Raw genomic sequence first — 15,669 nt, 5'->3', positions numbered from 1 at the left:
CGGCAGGGCGTAAAGCAAACTCTGCCACAGGCCTATAAACCCCATTATGCCGAGCAGTACTTCTTGCACCATGCTGTATAATCTTCATCTCTAGCTTATAGCCAGGCCAAACTGGCCCTTAAACTGGTCCGCTGCTTTCCTCGCGGTGGCAACGCAGACAGCAATAACCAAAATGTCACCCAGCCATCAACATTTTAATTTCAGGCCCAAACCACTTTGCAGTAAAAAGTGGTCAAACAGCACAGACTATGGGCATACTGTGTGTGAGGATGTGTCCCGGCACGTAAGGGTAACTGCACTTAATATGTGTAATCGTCTTTTTAATGCAAATGTCATAAATCTATATGAGGCACACAAAAGAAAATATCTTTACTCAAATGCTTGATATTGGAATGTTCGGTATAAAGCACTGAGTTGTTTTATGGTTAACTTGCACGTTTCATATCACATTCAGTGTCTTTGTTCCACTTTCATATGCCAGTATTTTAAAGAAACCCATTCTAAAGGTACTTGTTTTAATTTCCCGTTTTTGAAAAATGTTTAAACTATTCCAAAGTGAACTAAACTAATCAACAAAATCTTGCAGAAACAGCTGCTGTTACTGTACATCCAAAAATCAAACAAAGCCCAAATGGTGCCAGGTTGTACTTTCCTTTACTAACAATTTGTACCACAGGACAGTGCAGTGTGATTTTAACCAGACAAGGCATTAAAATGCAAAATTTAACAATATGTATTATATATAATTAAAGTAGAAGAAGGTCAATTCTGCAGAGGGGGACCGCAAAAAGGACATTTAAAAGTTAGCATGCAAAGAAAAAATGTTCTTCTTCTGATGCCCAGAAAACACAACTGGGTCCATTCATGCATTTGATTAATTCTTTATCCAATTCAGGTAGAAAGGGTGGAGAAAGAGCGAAAAAGAATATTATTGTGTTGGAGCTAAAAGCACCAAGAGGAGACGAGTATATGGAGGAGAGTGGCAGGGTCAAGGAGTGCCAGAAGCAAGGCTGGAGGGCAAGGTACTTCTCTGGGTGCTTCGTGGGACAGTTGCTCTGCCAGGCCTACACTGGGCTTGGCATCACAGGAGAGAAAAAAGGCTACAGAGAAAGCGTCAAGATGGCTGATGACAAAGAGTGGATATTTGTGGGCAGCTGCCAGGGCAGAAGTTGCGGTCTGATTAATCCTGGCTGTGTCGCCTGGCTGAGGGTGTATCACGGTTGCATCAGAAGGGCATCCAAATCTTTGCCTAATCAAACATGCATATCATCAACAATATCATTTTCATACTGGATTGGTTGGAGCCTGGGATGAAACACCAACTGGCTCTAGTGCTGTTGGCCAACAGGGTGCCAGTGGAAGACAAAGAAAGAGGAACGGGGGAAAGCATGGTAGAAGGACGACTCGTCGATGTAGTGAAGAAGGACATGCAGAGAGGTGGTGTGACAAAAGAGGACACTAGGGACAGGGTGAGACAGAGGCAGACAATCTGCTTTAGTGATACCTAAAGGGAGCAACCAAAAGAAGAAGAAGAAAAAACATATCTTTGGACTGTGGGAGAAGGCTGGAGTACACAGAGAGAACACACAGGCACAGGGAGAAACTCCACACAGGGAAGCCCCAGTTGCCCTGTGGCTTCATCTCAGAACATTTTTGCTGTCAGATGACAGTACTGCACCTCGGTGCAACAGGTATCAAATCAAAGTGTAACTGTAAAAGACCAGCTTTTAACATGGAAATTCTACAAAAACAAACTGTTTCCCCAGAGCCATTACCAGCGTCTGCACCTCTGTGCTACTATTCACAACACTAGTTGAGAAACTGTCTCAAATTTTAAACAGTGTTACGGCCCTAGCAGGGCCTCCTCCTGAAGGTGCCTGTGTGGGCGTGTCCCACCACCTCTTCTACCTGAGGTGCCACCTTTCCCTTTTGTGCAGCTGACTCTCATCAGTAATTAAAGAGATTTAAGCCCAGGGAAAGGTGAGCTCTGGGCCAGAGTGCCATTAGTGTGGTTGCAGCTAGTGAGCTGTATGTCTGAGTGTTTGTAGCTAGTGAGCTGTGTTTTTGGTGGTTTTCAGCTAGTGAGCTGCATGTCCGTATTTGCCTCCTTGACTCCTTTTCCTGACCCGGACACTTTTTGTTACTTCCCCCTCACCGCCTAGACCCCTCAGGGGAACGTAACAACAGTTTCAGGAAATGTCTGGAAACTAGCTGGATATTCAAAACGTGGCAGAAATATTTCTAAATATGCATGAATTGTTTTATTTTACAGAACATGTTTGACCAGAAGCTGCATGAACTTGCTGAGCACTTGTGGCCATAGGAAGTTTAGTTATAAACTTTCCCTCCAAAAAAAATTCAGCAGTGCATGTAAATGTGACAGAAGCTTTGCCAGAAGCCAGACGGAGCACGGTGAATTTATGAGCTGCTTGTTTGATAATTTAGCAAAAGGTCTTAAACAGACCCAAATGCACAACACCAAAGAGGCACACAGTTACAATTCACTAGCTGGGCCCACGTCCTCATTTTAGGTTTGACAGCGTTTTAGTAGGTAAAAGTGAATGCTTTGACATGAATTGAGCTGCGGTTTGGGGAAGGAATCGAAGGGGACTGGCGATGGCTCCCAGGCCTGGCAAATCCCCATGTACTAAATAGAAATGAAGAAGTTAAAGAATTGAGAACAAGGAGGGAGGGTGGGGCACGTAAATGAACAGCTTGCAGAACAGGGGGAACCTATGTAGATGACAACCAGAAGGAGGGTGTTTGGAGGCGATACATAATCTCAAAGAGAGAGAGAGAGAGAGAGATTTCCATCAATGCGATATTCCAACTAGATTTAACAAGGAAATAAAACTCTAAAAGAGGAAAACAGGAAGTTACTGCAAGGCAGATAACACACTGAGGCATGAAGACAGGGAGAGGGGAACATGAAAACTAGAACTACAAAGGAGTACAACAACTATTTGAATTATTTAAAAAAGGATCAGGACCACATATGTACTTTTTGTTGTCTATACATATTTTTGGGAAACTTGACTGTACTCGGTGTGTTGTGGAATATCAAAAGCTCAGTTACTTCTGCTGACAAGCTTAGCTTTTCTTTTTAATATAATTAGTTTTTGTCATTTGACCCAGAATTAGAGAACGTGAACTTTTCTTTTTACTGCAGTCACATAAGATCTCCCCGGAGAAAACGTGTTTCACTCTGAACATGAGATTTTTATAAGGTTTGATGTGTGACAACACTGCTCAGCTTGACAAAAGCATCTATCCTCTCTCCGAGGTGTACGCATCCACACATCAAACAATCTTAACGTCTTAAAAGCGTACTGTACAACTGCACAGAGCAAGTTCACGTATCCTTCCATTATCTGGCTTCACTTACCCTAACGTCGGCAGGTCTTAGAAAGGTGGTTATCTATTTAATAAGTTAACCCAGGGTTCATCAATCTAGGTAGAAGCATGTTCATATAAAAAGGGTGATTTTGGCAGCTTCTGACCAATCACAGCTGTAGACAGGCCTACTGACAGCTTAGCCCTGGACTTAAAACTACAATCATGGAAAAATATAAAGAGGTAAAACACAGAATACAGACCAACAGCAACACAGCTGCTGCAGACAAATCAGCGGTATCAGTGTCTATAACAGGACAAGCACAGTGCAGCGGTGTAGTATTGAAAACACACTGTAGGAATGCTGGAAAAGATCGACTATATTAGGTTTAACCTATTTGAAGACCAGACAGAGTTCTGGTAAAAATGCAGACTGTGTAAGTAAACAAACTTATCAGCACGTATCATCTCTTTTATTTATACGTGGGATGTATTAATCTGATGGATTACAAACGTAATTTCATTGGGGGCATCCACTGAAGCTGCTTGTCTGAATCATGACATCGGTGAGCGTTGTCATTTTTACACTGCGTAAATTTGAAAACACACTTTGAAAAAATTGCTAAAAACAGACATTTGCTCGCCGATGTCAAAGCTTTTAGCTCGGTGGTAAGTTGAGGAATCAAACGTGGTTGGATTTAAGACATCATTATTCACAAAACATAGACTACATGCTTATTCTTTCACCTGCAGCTGCAGTGAAATTTAATCGTCTGGGTATAAAAACAATAAACACAAAATACTGGTGGTGGCTAATTGTACCCCTCAGCTTCCTAGTAGATATGGTATGAATTTCAAAATTCTACATCACCTTGTTTTCAAGTTATTGCATTTACAATGCAAGAAAACTTGATCTCTTACCTATGACCTTGAGGCCAAAGTCAATGAGATTCAAACTCGATCAAGATTTTTAGTAGATACACCTATGGTATCCATTTGAAACTCCTAGGTTGCTTCTTTTTAGAGTTATCACATTCACAAACTTGGGTGTCCATGTTGTGTGCTCGCCCACCCGGCAGGTTAAAAATTCTATTCAAGCCACGGCTTACATCATGTGTTCTATGATCTAAGCGTCAATGTAGAACAATAAAAGTGTTATAAAATTATTTGTAGAAAACAGGAAAAAAACCCATCAAGGAACAAAGTTGTGTCCAAGAATCTATGTTTACTACTGACGCTCACCAGAAAAACAGACGCGCGCAACTTTTGACCCTCCAGAAATGCATGAATAAAAGTCTGAAGGAATGGCGATGGCATTTTGCAAAGATCTGATTGGTCGGTGGGTGCTGATTTCAGACCTGCTTATATCTAATCTCGAGGAGGAGGATCATGTATGAGGTGCTGTGACTGCTGTGGCTGTGGTATACAGTGTATACCTGACTGTACGTGGTAACAAAGTTAACTTGGCAATGATCAAACTATCAACAGCTGCAGGGAGCTTATTAAACACCCCCCATCGCAGAGCTTGGCCTGTAACAGGCTGGTGACCTGTCCAGGGTATATATAACACACCTGTTGTCCTAAAATATGTCAGCTTGAATAGTCAAATTTGCACCGACAGAAACAAGTCTGGGTGCTTTTAGAAGTGAGAGTCAAGGGAAGTCTTCTTTTTCAAGTTAACATTTGAATAAAAATGCATGAAAAATGTTACTTACTACACTTTTAAATATTTACTTCTCCTCAAAAATTTTGGAATGTCTCATTGGAGTTGGGAGCTGGTTGCTGCCTTATAGGATGTGCATTTGTAATAGCACTTGATCTCTTTATAAACTTGCAATAAAATGACGAGTTCAGAAGTGGCATGCTCTGAGCTTTATATCATCTGAAGCTGCAGTGCAGCACTGTGATATAGTGGCATTCTTTAAGGTATTTATGGAGCCCATAGATAACTCACCAAACAGGCTCTGTGCTGAGTTTACTTAAGCTACATCAAGCTATACACGTCAGCCATACTTTTTGTTCTCTTTGTCAGGCCACTCTTACCATTGTGACGACCGCTTTCCCCATCTCATTAAACTAAATGCGCCTGAACTGAAGTCCTGAATGTTTGCTGTTTTATTTTGAAGGAGATCAGAAGTCGACTCATCTCCTTTCATCCTTCATACTTGCACTGCCTAAAGGGAAGGAATTTGAGTTTCACAGAGTTTGGTTCACCATAGATAGTTAGGTGAGTTTAATGGAGGTTGAGATCACACAGCCTCCTTGGTGAATCTGGAAACTACTAGGAGGAGCTCGAGGAAATAATGTAGATGTACATGGGTTACCACGTCCATAATTATGAAACGCAGCTTTCCTAATTATGCCGTGATTATAAGATTTTAAGCTCTTGTGCAATTAAATGTCTTCATTTTCACTCCAGGAACTAATTTGCACATTTTCTAGTTCTAGTTCTGCAGTGCTCATGAAGTTCTTTTTATTTACCAAACTGTCTAGCTCTGCAACTAAATGAATTATATTTTAATGTTTAATTGGCCATTGAAAAATTGTCTGTCAGGGCTAAGTAAAGGACACACTGGTGGTGTATAGTTTCATCTACAACCAGAAGAGAAACATCAAATATTCTTCTTCTGAGGGGTGCAAACTAAAACCACAACACTAGTGTTTAAGCAAAGAAATGTGCAATAATTTGACATCATGTGATCGCCAGATAATTAGTCCATTGCATCATAAGCAAGAGGAACATGACTTAAACTAATAACTCACCAAAACCCTCGTGATATTTTCTGTATAAGACAGTCATCATTGATTTAATGCTTTAATTACCGAATGCTTCTTTGTGATTATTGCTTTCCCAATTGGTGTTAAAGTTAATTTCCTTAATGTATTAAAATACAAGGTTAAGGTTTTCAGAATATCTAATTATAACTCTTTTATATGCTAATATATGCAGCAAGGCTGTCAAAAAACCTTATTGCATCATGTTTATTTGAATGAACCACACGTCATTTTTTGCACAGTGCAAGCATGGAAGGGAAACCGAATTTATTAATTTATTATTCATGACCACAGAAAACACCAAAACAAACTTTTTCTGCAATGTTCCATCTTAGAAGAAGCTGTAAAAGGGTTGACAGCCACACTATTACTCATTATTCTCAATGAAAGGTAAAGGGTCACATGATAACACCCATATATATTCTTCTGCTGATTAATTAGGAGGGGCTTGAGCCTATTCCAGCTGTCAGAGGTTGAAAGATGGGTTACACCATGGGCAGATTTCCAGCTGATTTTAAAGGTACTTTTCGTAATGAGCGCAATGAATTTGTAATACAATATTTTCACCACCAGGGGAGAGAATTTTACCATGTGGGTTCATTAATTTGTTTTCTTTTTTCACCCCTTTAGTCTTACTTCCATTACCTGCAGATGCTTAGTGTTCAACTGGGATGTTATTGAAAATTTTCCTGGTTAAATTAAGTTTAAACAAATAAAGATTTTTTTCTCACTGCACTGTCTTGTGCTACAAAGAATTCATGTTCAGTTATATCAACTTTAGCGTAGTACAGAAATCATGTTTTGGATATGAAGTCACAGCAGCAGTTTCCTCACATTTTGTTGACGGTTGTAATCTCTTTGGAGAAAAAGGAAATGTCCATTTTATGCAATTGTTTTGCATGACTAGTAAAATTAATTTTTGGAAAACGCCAGCTGACACAGACAGGAAATGCGTGAGTAAGAAACACAAGGAAGCAAACTGGGGAATCACCGCTGATGGCATTTGTGTCCATGTAGTTCGTGTACTAACCGCTTGGCTATCAGCTCCCCAAGTAGTGATTTGGTAAACTTATTATGTTTGTCTATACATTTAACCATTTTTATTCCATATGAATGAATTTGGCTGTTAATAACTTGGATACTGAAAAACTTATGAGCCTAGAAAGGCACTAATAGATCCATATTGAGATGGAGGCAGATAGACGGAGATAGAGAGGGAGAGAGGAAGATGAAGTGAAGCTAAGCCGGGCTCCGAGGGCCGGCCAGTGATTAAGGGATGGGAGGGATGAACACCAGCCACTGAGGGACTAGTGTCTATCTGTGCGAGTCCATGTGAAAGCGGGGCTGAGGAAAAAGCTCAGAAACAAGAACCCACTGTCACGGTATCTTAGCAACCGTCTCAGTCTCCCAGGTGACAGGGACTGACATCATTTCCTGTTGGTTAGTGTGTACACACAGTGTCCACGTTCTTTGGGGGGTGGGGGGACTGCATAAACTGACATATGTCATTAAACATATGTGAGAGACTGAAAAGTTCAGGTGCGTCATTCTCCCTTTTCTCTCAGCGCCCGTGCCACCACGAGGTGCACAACAGGCCCGTGTTTGTCGATGTACAGGACTTAACTCACATGCAATAGAACTGATGCGAAAGCAGACTGTGGGCATATATGTGGAGTCCGTGCCATGTGCGCATGCGGCCAGCCTGTTTGTACGTTATGCCAAGGGAAACATGGCCAACTGATGCCATCTGGTAGGACTACTTGGCACGAGGAGACTCTCTATGGTTCCACAACATATTGGAGTAGTTAAAATTAACACTGTGACACTATTTGGCAGAAAAAGACACCGAACTATCTATTACTGTGTCTATTTCAGTCTCACTCTCTCCCACCTTAAGAGTCCAAGCGGCGTTCACACGGGGGTGGTGGTAGGAGTGCGGACTCATCAACAACAAAACCTCTTTGTAATCACAAACAACTTGGTCTTATACGATGTTTACCTTTATTTCATCTCCATAAAACAACATGATCAATAATTAAAAAAAAATCTTAATTTAAAAAAACAAAACAAAAAAAACACAGGTTTCCATTTCAATGATAAAACTTAGTATAATTTCTAGAAGCATGATAGCTTGTTCTATCCTGTGTGTAGTATGGGGGATTAGCGTGCTGATGGTTTGAACATTTACATGAAAAACTAATGCTCACATTGTGTGCCCCTAATTAACTTCAGCGACTCAGTCCTGTAATTAAAAAAAATAAAATAAAAAAAAATGTTTATGACTTGTTTCCTAATTACGTTGAACATTTGTAGGATTAAAGCGACAGAGCAGACATATGTGTCGAAACTGAAAAATGGCTGCCCAGATTCAAATTGAAAGCCCAGTTCCATCAGATAAGATCCATGAGGACTTCATCCTCCATCATGCTCGAGACCTGTGGCATCCCGGGCTGCGGGACGGCTCCTCTCTGAGCTCCAGACATCATCATCTGACCTGGGATGGGAAGAAAGGATAAGACAGTTTCTGGAAACGCTTTAAAAATCGAAGCGGAGAGAAAAAGTTAAGAGTTTAAAGCAGGATAGTGAGAACTAATATGCTGCGGCACTGCATTTGTTCTCCTTTTTACAGAGACCTACTTTAGAGACACTTTGTTTGAGATAAGTAAACATCAAGGTACTTACTACTGTGTACAGTGAGCTAAAATGTTTATGCGCTGCAATAAAATGTATTGGCTCAGACATGCAGGATTTCGAAGCCAAGTGCTTCCGTTTTATTTTTTCTCAAAGTAAAACATGAACAACAAACCACAGGCAATCGCAGACAAAGATTATGTATATGGAGCCATTTCTATCATCAGGGAAATCTTTGACACCCCCATCCACGTGCACTGCCTGATGGCACTGACAGCGTTCAGACTGGGACGACTGCACAGCGGCTGTGTTTTCTGTTGCAAGCGTAGCTTTGTTTTTGTTTGTTTTTCTGATTACTTTCAGTACGTGCATATCAAACCACAAAGCAAACCAGTGACTAAAATCAATCCATACTCTCAGAGGGTGTAACAAGTGTTGGATTTCAGTACTCTTAAAAAAGAAAAGCCACGTCTACTCTGCACTTTTTCAAACGCAACACATTTAATTTATTTACTCCCTATAGAAAGTAATTTGTTACCCCAAACACTAGATTACGATAGTGTTTTGTGTAATTTCGAGTCAATAATAAAGCACTAAACCTCTACAGTAAATTACAAATTCATAAAAACACGAATACTTCTGTCAAAAAAAAAAAAAAAAAAAAAAAAAAAAAAGTCATTTATATTGTTATTTATTAGGCAAATAATAAACTGAATTCACGAGCCGGCACACTACACTTCTCTGAGATAGAAAACTAATAATTTTTTTAAAAAAAATTTCTGCTTTTTGTAGGTCAGTAAAATTGCAAATTCATGAATACAAACAATAATTCTGTTTGGGCAATTGAAAAAAATAATGGATTAACCATTGTAGAAACATAAATGATATTGGTAATTACCAATATTGTTCATTTAGGGCAGCCGTTAGGGCTGTTCGATATAACGATATATATCGGCTGATGATATGAAAATGTCTATCGTTTCATATTATGCTATCGTTTGTTTTGTGGTGTCATAAAATAAACTGTTTACGGCAATATTTTTCCATAGTTTTGATGGTTACTGTAGAATTCCTTTAAGTTCTCTCTTTCTCTTATACTTAATATAGCCACACTACGGACGGACAAGCCACTGTTTTCAAGCGTTGGCGTTAGCAACAATGACGGTAAAATCATCGCGTGGCTCTGCCGTCCACTTGTTTATTTTCCACATAGACCTTTCACAATAAAGCTGAAGATTCTGTCCTGATTTTTCAAAATAAACTGAATCACGTGAAATACTATGCAGAACGTTTACGGACGAGAAGCTAAAAAGAGCCGCCAGGTGCTAAAAAATAAACCTTAGAACAGCCTTTTCCCCGCAGCATGCCGTGTAATAAATACTCAAAGAAAATTGCGGCCGTTTCAACTTATGTAACACCCGACTCCAGGTACACGCCGCCCAGCTGAAAATACTTCACGCGAGTCGAGTTGCCTGAGATTCACAAAATGTTAAATTTTTGTGATATATATCGTTGTCGGGACGATAAATGTCTTATATCGGGATATGAGATTTTGGTCATATCGCACAGCCCTACCAGCTGTGGCATAAACATTACACTGCATGGAAGACAATGGACATATCCCTATAAAGCATGATCCAAAAAGCCTGTTCATCTCACAGCTTCACATCATAAAAGGAACATTTCAGAAGCAGAACATTTAATCTCTACTGGGTCTTTTATTTTTAAAAATGGCCAGATTCTCCATGTTGCGGCTCAGACTTTCTGCCCTCCTCATCAACCTTTTGAGTCACGCCACTTCCTACCAAAATTTAACATCGTTTTACCTCTGCCAAGAAGATTATGTAATTAACTTTCTGGAGTATATCCAGATGTTGGTCCGGGTATCTTGTGAAGTATTCTATTGCCAGACATGATATAATTGGACATCTCTAGTCTTATTTTCACAAAAACACATCAAATTGCATTAAGAAAAATGAAGCACACGTTCATCCTGTTTGAACTTCTATCATAAAAACATATCATATGAACTAACGTTGACCCAGAAATCCTTCTGGTTCCATGGGCTCAGCTCATGCGTGGCATTGAGGGAATTTTCAGGCTCAGTAGAGGCTGACTGCTCTTGTTTTTTTAAGCAATGAAAACATTTAAAGTTTGAAATCAATAGATTAATGCACCAGAACATTTCAATCAATGTGCACAAAAATAAAATGTCACGAATCAAAATTTGCCCAGTACACACAAACACACACTTGAATGAAATCTTCAACTTTAACAAGTCCATGAACTTTTGTTAGATACAGATGGCTGCTTTGGTGGCTTTAAAATTTGCTTTGAAAATAAAAGTCTGCAGAAATATCTTTAATGGAATAAAACAAGAATTGCTAACTTGTTGTCAGTTTCTAGAAATGTGACCTTTAAAAGTTATTATTTTCTTTAGATGTCAAGCTTAATATCCTTCAATGAGCACATTTCCTGACCCGTATTCTAAATGCCTACTTGAGTCAAATATTAGTGAACTCTTTCCATCTCTCTGTGGGATGCTTGCTGACCTGTCATGGGTTGCCTCCACTGGCTCTGCATTTGAGCCCCACTTCCTGGGGCCTGGTGGACCATCTGTTGTCCCAAACCTTGGTGAGACATCATGCTTGGCATGTGAGACACCCCACCCTGCTGCAAGGACAGAGACACACAACAGTTTCAGAATCAAGCATTTACTACAAGGTAATTCATTCGAACAGCTGACTGGTGCACTCTTACTGGCTGCTGTTGGCTGAGAAGGAGACTGCGAAGCTGTGGATTGGCTCCTGGATTTGTGAGGCGAAGGATGGGACCCTGGGGCGGGGCTTGTCCGCTAGTCGGAACTTGATTAGGTGGAGCGCCACTGACGGGCGGCTGTTGATTGGTTGGTCCGGCAGCTCTCATTGTCATCTGAAGGAACGCCACACAGTTTAAGAGTTAAGCCTAAATATTAATTAGAGTAATCACAAACACTGCTATTTTTGAAAGCAATGCTACAGTTAATAGCAGCTGCAGTGGTGTGACAAATTAGAATTCAACATTGTCACATACAAAAAAAAAAGCAGTGTTTGTGCAGGCTCACTGAGCACTCACTTGGTTCAAGTGAAGAAAAAGAAAAGTTAAACTTGACCTGCACTTATTCTAAAAATGGAAAAATAAGATAAGTTCTGGCTCTCCAAATTACTGGGTGGATGACCCATAATCTCAGTTTACACACTTGGGGTACCTTAAATATGATCCCCAGCCAACTACAAATACAAGGAGTTATTGGAGTCTGATATTGGCGACTACAGTCTAAAAACCTTCAGATGACAATAAAAGATCAATTTCATTAAATTACACAAACATATGCATGCATGTCATCAGTTTAATGTATTATTTAGCATCAAGGGCATGCGGTCTCAGACTTACTCAACAGGAGCTTAAAACATCAGCACACATGCTGTGACAGGAAATTAGCAAGCAGCTGAAAAATGAAGCAATTATGGAATGTGCAGTTCCTCTAGTGGCCACATGAGGCTGGCTCCAAAGGTTGTTAAGATACAAAGAAACAGCACTAAAACCAGCCTTGCTTAGCATGAATAGCATGAATCACTCCTGGCTCAGAAAAACTGACAAAGCTAAAAATTAGGCCTCAAATTTGAGTCTAAAACCAACAGGTGACGTCAACCTCAATTTTTTTTTTTTTTTTTTTTTTTTAAATATAGTCCATGTAAATTAGCTACACACCAGGCTGATGCTGAGCAATTGGTTGAGAGAAATAGCTATCAACATTTTCACACATAAATGTAAGAGAAATCATAAAAGAATCAGGTTGGGGGAAATTCCACAGTCGTCACAATGTAGGAAAAAGTCCTCTGCAGAGATTCACTCTACTGGATATACTCCATGTGGTTTAAGTGAGGGAGCCTCATTGCATTTTTGAATTCTCATGTACTGTATGAGCAAAATTATTTGGTCACACCTCTTAATCTTTGAATTTGAGAGTTTTCACTGGAAAGGGAAAGCATTTAGGAGCTATAGTAATTCAGCCACAAAGTCCCAGACAAGATTACAATGTGTTGTGTAGGTGGCCAAGGACGTTTGTCCATGTAGTGTATGTTGGATAATGTTGCAGCACGTGTGAAAAAGGTTGAATACAAGATTCCTGACACCGTCAAACAAACGAATGTTTCTTGATTTTCAGGACAAGAGATGCAATTGTAAGGTAGCTTTGAATGAAGACACAAGGAGCTTATTATACTATATATTGTATTATAATCGATGTAGCTCAGTAAGACCTACAACTGAATTCTAATATTATAATTATAAGCCCTTGTGAACAACGTAAATACAGGTTGGTTAAGTTGAGAGCTACTTTGGGTCTCACCATGTTGTTCTGTCTCTGTTGCTCCTCCATCATAGAGACCTGACTAACAGGGGGCATGCCCACCACCACAGACTGGTCAGATCAGAAGAAGGAGGGAGGGGGAGTGGAGAAGAGTGGTGGAAGTGTGAGGAAAAAAAAAAGAAAAAAAAGAAAAAAAACAGTGGAGGAAAGAGTTAGCAGCAACGCATGCAGAAATCCCAGGCAGTTCAGGTGTCAACATCAGGCAGTGCAGGAGGAATCTGATGAGGGAAAACGGGCAGACGAGCCAGCACAAAGAGGGTTCATTTATTTACCTGCTGCTGGACATTGCCGTGGGAAACTGGAATAGGACCTGGGGCTCTGTTGATGAAGTTCTGGTTGGGGGGGACCTGATTGGGCTGCATAGGTCCTGCTGCACTGTTTAACTGCTGAATAACCAGAGAAAGCAAGAAACTGCGGTTATTATAACATTTAACCATCTTTAACTGGTCTCCACTCCAACACTGCTCCATCTCTTTAGTATATGACTTGAATGACACCACTGTATTTCACACATCACACACACACACATAAAAAAATCCAACAAAAATCCAGAAAGAAAAAACAACTAATCCAAAAAAAAACAAACAAAACAAAACAAAAAAAAACCAAAAAAAAAAACAAAAACCCACCCACACAGAGTGGGCACAAACTCTGGATTGGTCACTTAAAAGAACCAGGCCATATTTTGATGGTTCAGGAACTGAACATTAGCACAGTGACAGATCCCAGTTACGCCTGTATAGGAAGTCCAAGTCTATTATCCTAGTACGAACTGCGAGAAACTTATTTAAAATTTGTGACAGGGAGACATGTCCAGGTGACTACCCTGCATCCTCTGGTAACACACTTCAACTGAGTAGCCCTGTTAGTTGAATACAGTTACCAGTCCACCGGTTAACGGCAGCTCACCCCTTGATGATATGTACACTTTATGCATTGCTAGGCTTCTACTTTGGTGGCCTAGAACCTGTTAGAACCATTTAAAAAAAGATGTAACAATACTTTATAAACAGGTTTAAACCCTTATGGTTTCATGAAAAATCCAAAAAGCGAGTCCACAGTTTAGCTTTATAGCTTCTACAAACTCCTACTTCCCTTTCTCCCTCCTCTTGGGAAAGCCCAGACATGTCTGCAACATCCAACCATGACTCATACAGCCTGTCTGCAGTTACATCACTCAGCAGCAGTACAGAAAAATAATTTTATTCACTGATTACATTTATCATAATATAACTTGATTGTAACCAAATTATTATTTGCATAATATATAGATTTGCATATATAGTTTTCTTGAAGTCTGTGTTACTTTAACAACAGTAAGGCTTTTATCTGTTATCCTTGGGTGGAGAGGGGTCTCTTTTAGAAAACTGACAAAGTTTAGATAATTTAATAAGAATGAAATCCATGGCAGACAGAATCTGTTTGCTGCATCTGAGAATTGTTGATTAATTTCTTGCAGCAGCACTCATAACCTTAAATGCAGATTTAACAGCATTACAAGCAGACGCTCAGGTAATTTCTGAGGAAAGCAAATCATGGCAGACATAATCTGTCAGCTACGAATGCAAATCACTGGTGAGTTTCCTCTCCCACAGCCACTAATTCAAACCTGCAATTTTGCACTGCGGTTCAGATCGTTTAAAAGTTATTTAGCCCGGGTCCTCCAGAAACAAAGTCTCTTGGCCCTCTCCTAACCCAGTCCTCCACAAGCTGGCTATGTGACAACAACCAGCACTCCACAGCGCTACTGTATCACTGGATCTAGACTGGATTCTGACTTAGAGATGTAGCTTTGCAAATTGTACTAACCACAATTATTACTGCTAAGACACAACATCAGTGCCGTGAACCTAACCTATCTTACAACGGTCCCAGCTCTAACTTCCTGTAAGTGTGTGAACAACCCAAATCGTTCTACACAATGATGAGGAGACAACTTCAAATGGATCAATGCTGCTATCAGCACATGGCTGTTACAGACCAGTCAATCCTTGTGTTAGTTTTTCTGACACCTCTTGCTTAAAACCAGAAACGTCAGAAAGCTTCTGAGGGTATATTTATTGTGAAAATTGCGCTCAAGTGACCTGTGGCCTTTCTGTTCCATTGAAGGTTTCTGCACTCTCTGAGCTTGCCCTAGGACACCTGTGTTACAGTGTGACAGGTGAACTGCAGCAGTCAGTCCTTCCACCTGTCATCAGCTAGAAAAGAAAAATAAAAACAAATCGTCGTTTGTTTTTGTAAGCATTCCACTGCCTAACTGTCAAAACTGCCAAAAATAAATATATAAATATGCTGTTTTGTTATACTTATTGTGCAAATGGAAATGAAAAAAAGTCCAAATTTAAGTGAATGGATCTTGAATTGAAAACTGCTAAATGTTACAAATATTCAAGCGGCTAAAATTGCTTTTTATTCCCAAATGCAAAATCCAATTAACAAACTGAAGATCAAAATCTGATTAGTGCCCAGATGAAAAATAATGCTTCTCTTCTGCTAATAGGAAGAGCACTGTTCAATCT

At 39.9% G+C, this 15,669-nt stretch overlaps 1 protein-coding gene across 6 annotated transcripts in view; it reads right to left on the bottom strand.

Annotated features, from left to right (window-relative positions):
• Window positions 1-8,086: 8,086 nt before the first annotated feature.
• Window positions 8,087-15,669, bottom strand: part of med25 (mediator complex subunit 25) — a 33,272-nt gene continuing 25,689 nt past the window's right edge. Inside the window, exons 16-20 of one of the 6 annotated variants that reach the window (XM_085272036.1) lie at window positions 13,423-13,533; window positions 13,130-13,201; window positions 11,500-11,670; window positions 11,292-11,412; window positions 8,087-8,602 (exon numbers count right to left, since the gene is read on the bottom strand). In XM_085272036.1, the coding sequence (XP_085128162.1) occupies window positions 8,499-8,602; window positions 11,292-11,412; window positions 11,500-11,670; window positions 13,130-13,201; window positions 13,423-13,533 (579 nt within the window). In that variant the 3' untranslated portion in view covers window positions 8,087-8,498. Of the gene's footprint in view, window positions 8,603-11,291; window positions 11,413-11,499; window positions 11,671-13,129; window positions 13,202-13,422; window positions 13,537-15,669 lie in introns of all 6 variants that reach the window. The other 5 variants (XM_085272035.1, XM_085272039.1, XM_085272038.1 and 2 more) reach the window with 5 other exon arrangements.

This window comes from Mchenga conophoros, linkage group LG4, assembly GCF_057382185.1.
Source record: "Mchenga conophoros isolate Kocher_MC1m ecotype Shallow Benthic linkage group LG4, M_conophoros_male_GT1.1, whole genome shotgun sequence".
NCBI classification, from domain to species: domain Eukaryota; kingdom Metazoa; phylum Chordata; class Actinopteri; order Cichliformes; family Cichlidae; genus Mchenga; species Mchenga conophoros.
This window is presented reverse-complemented; position numbering and strand designations above follow the sequence as displayed.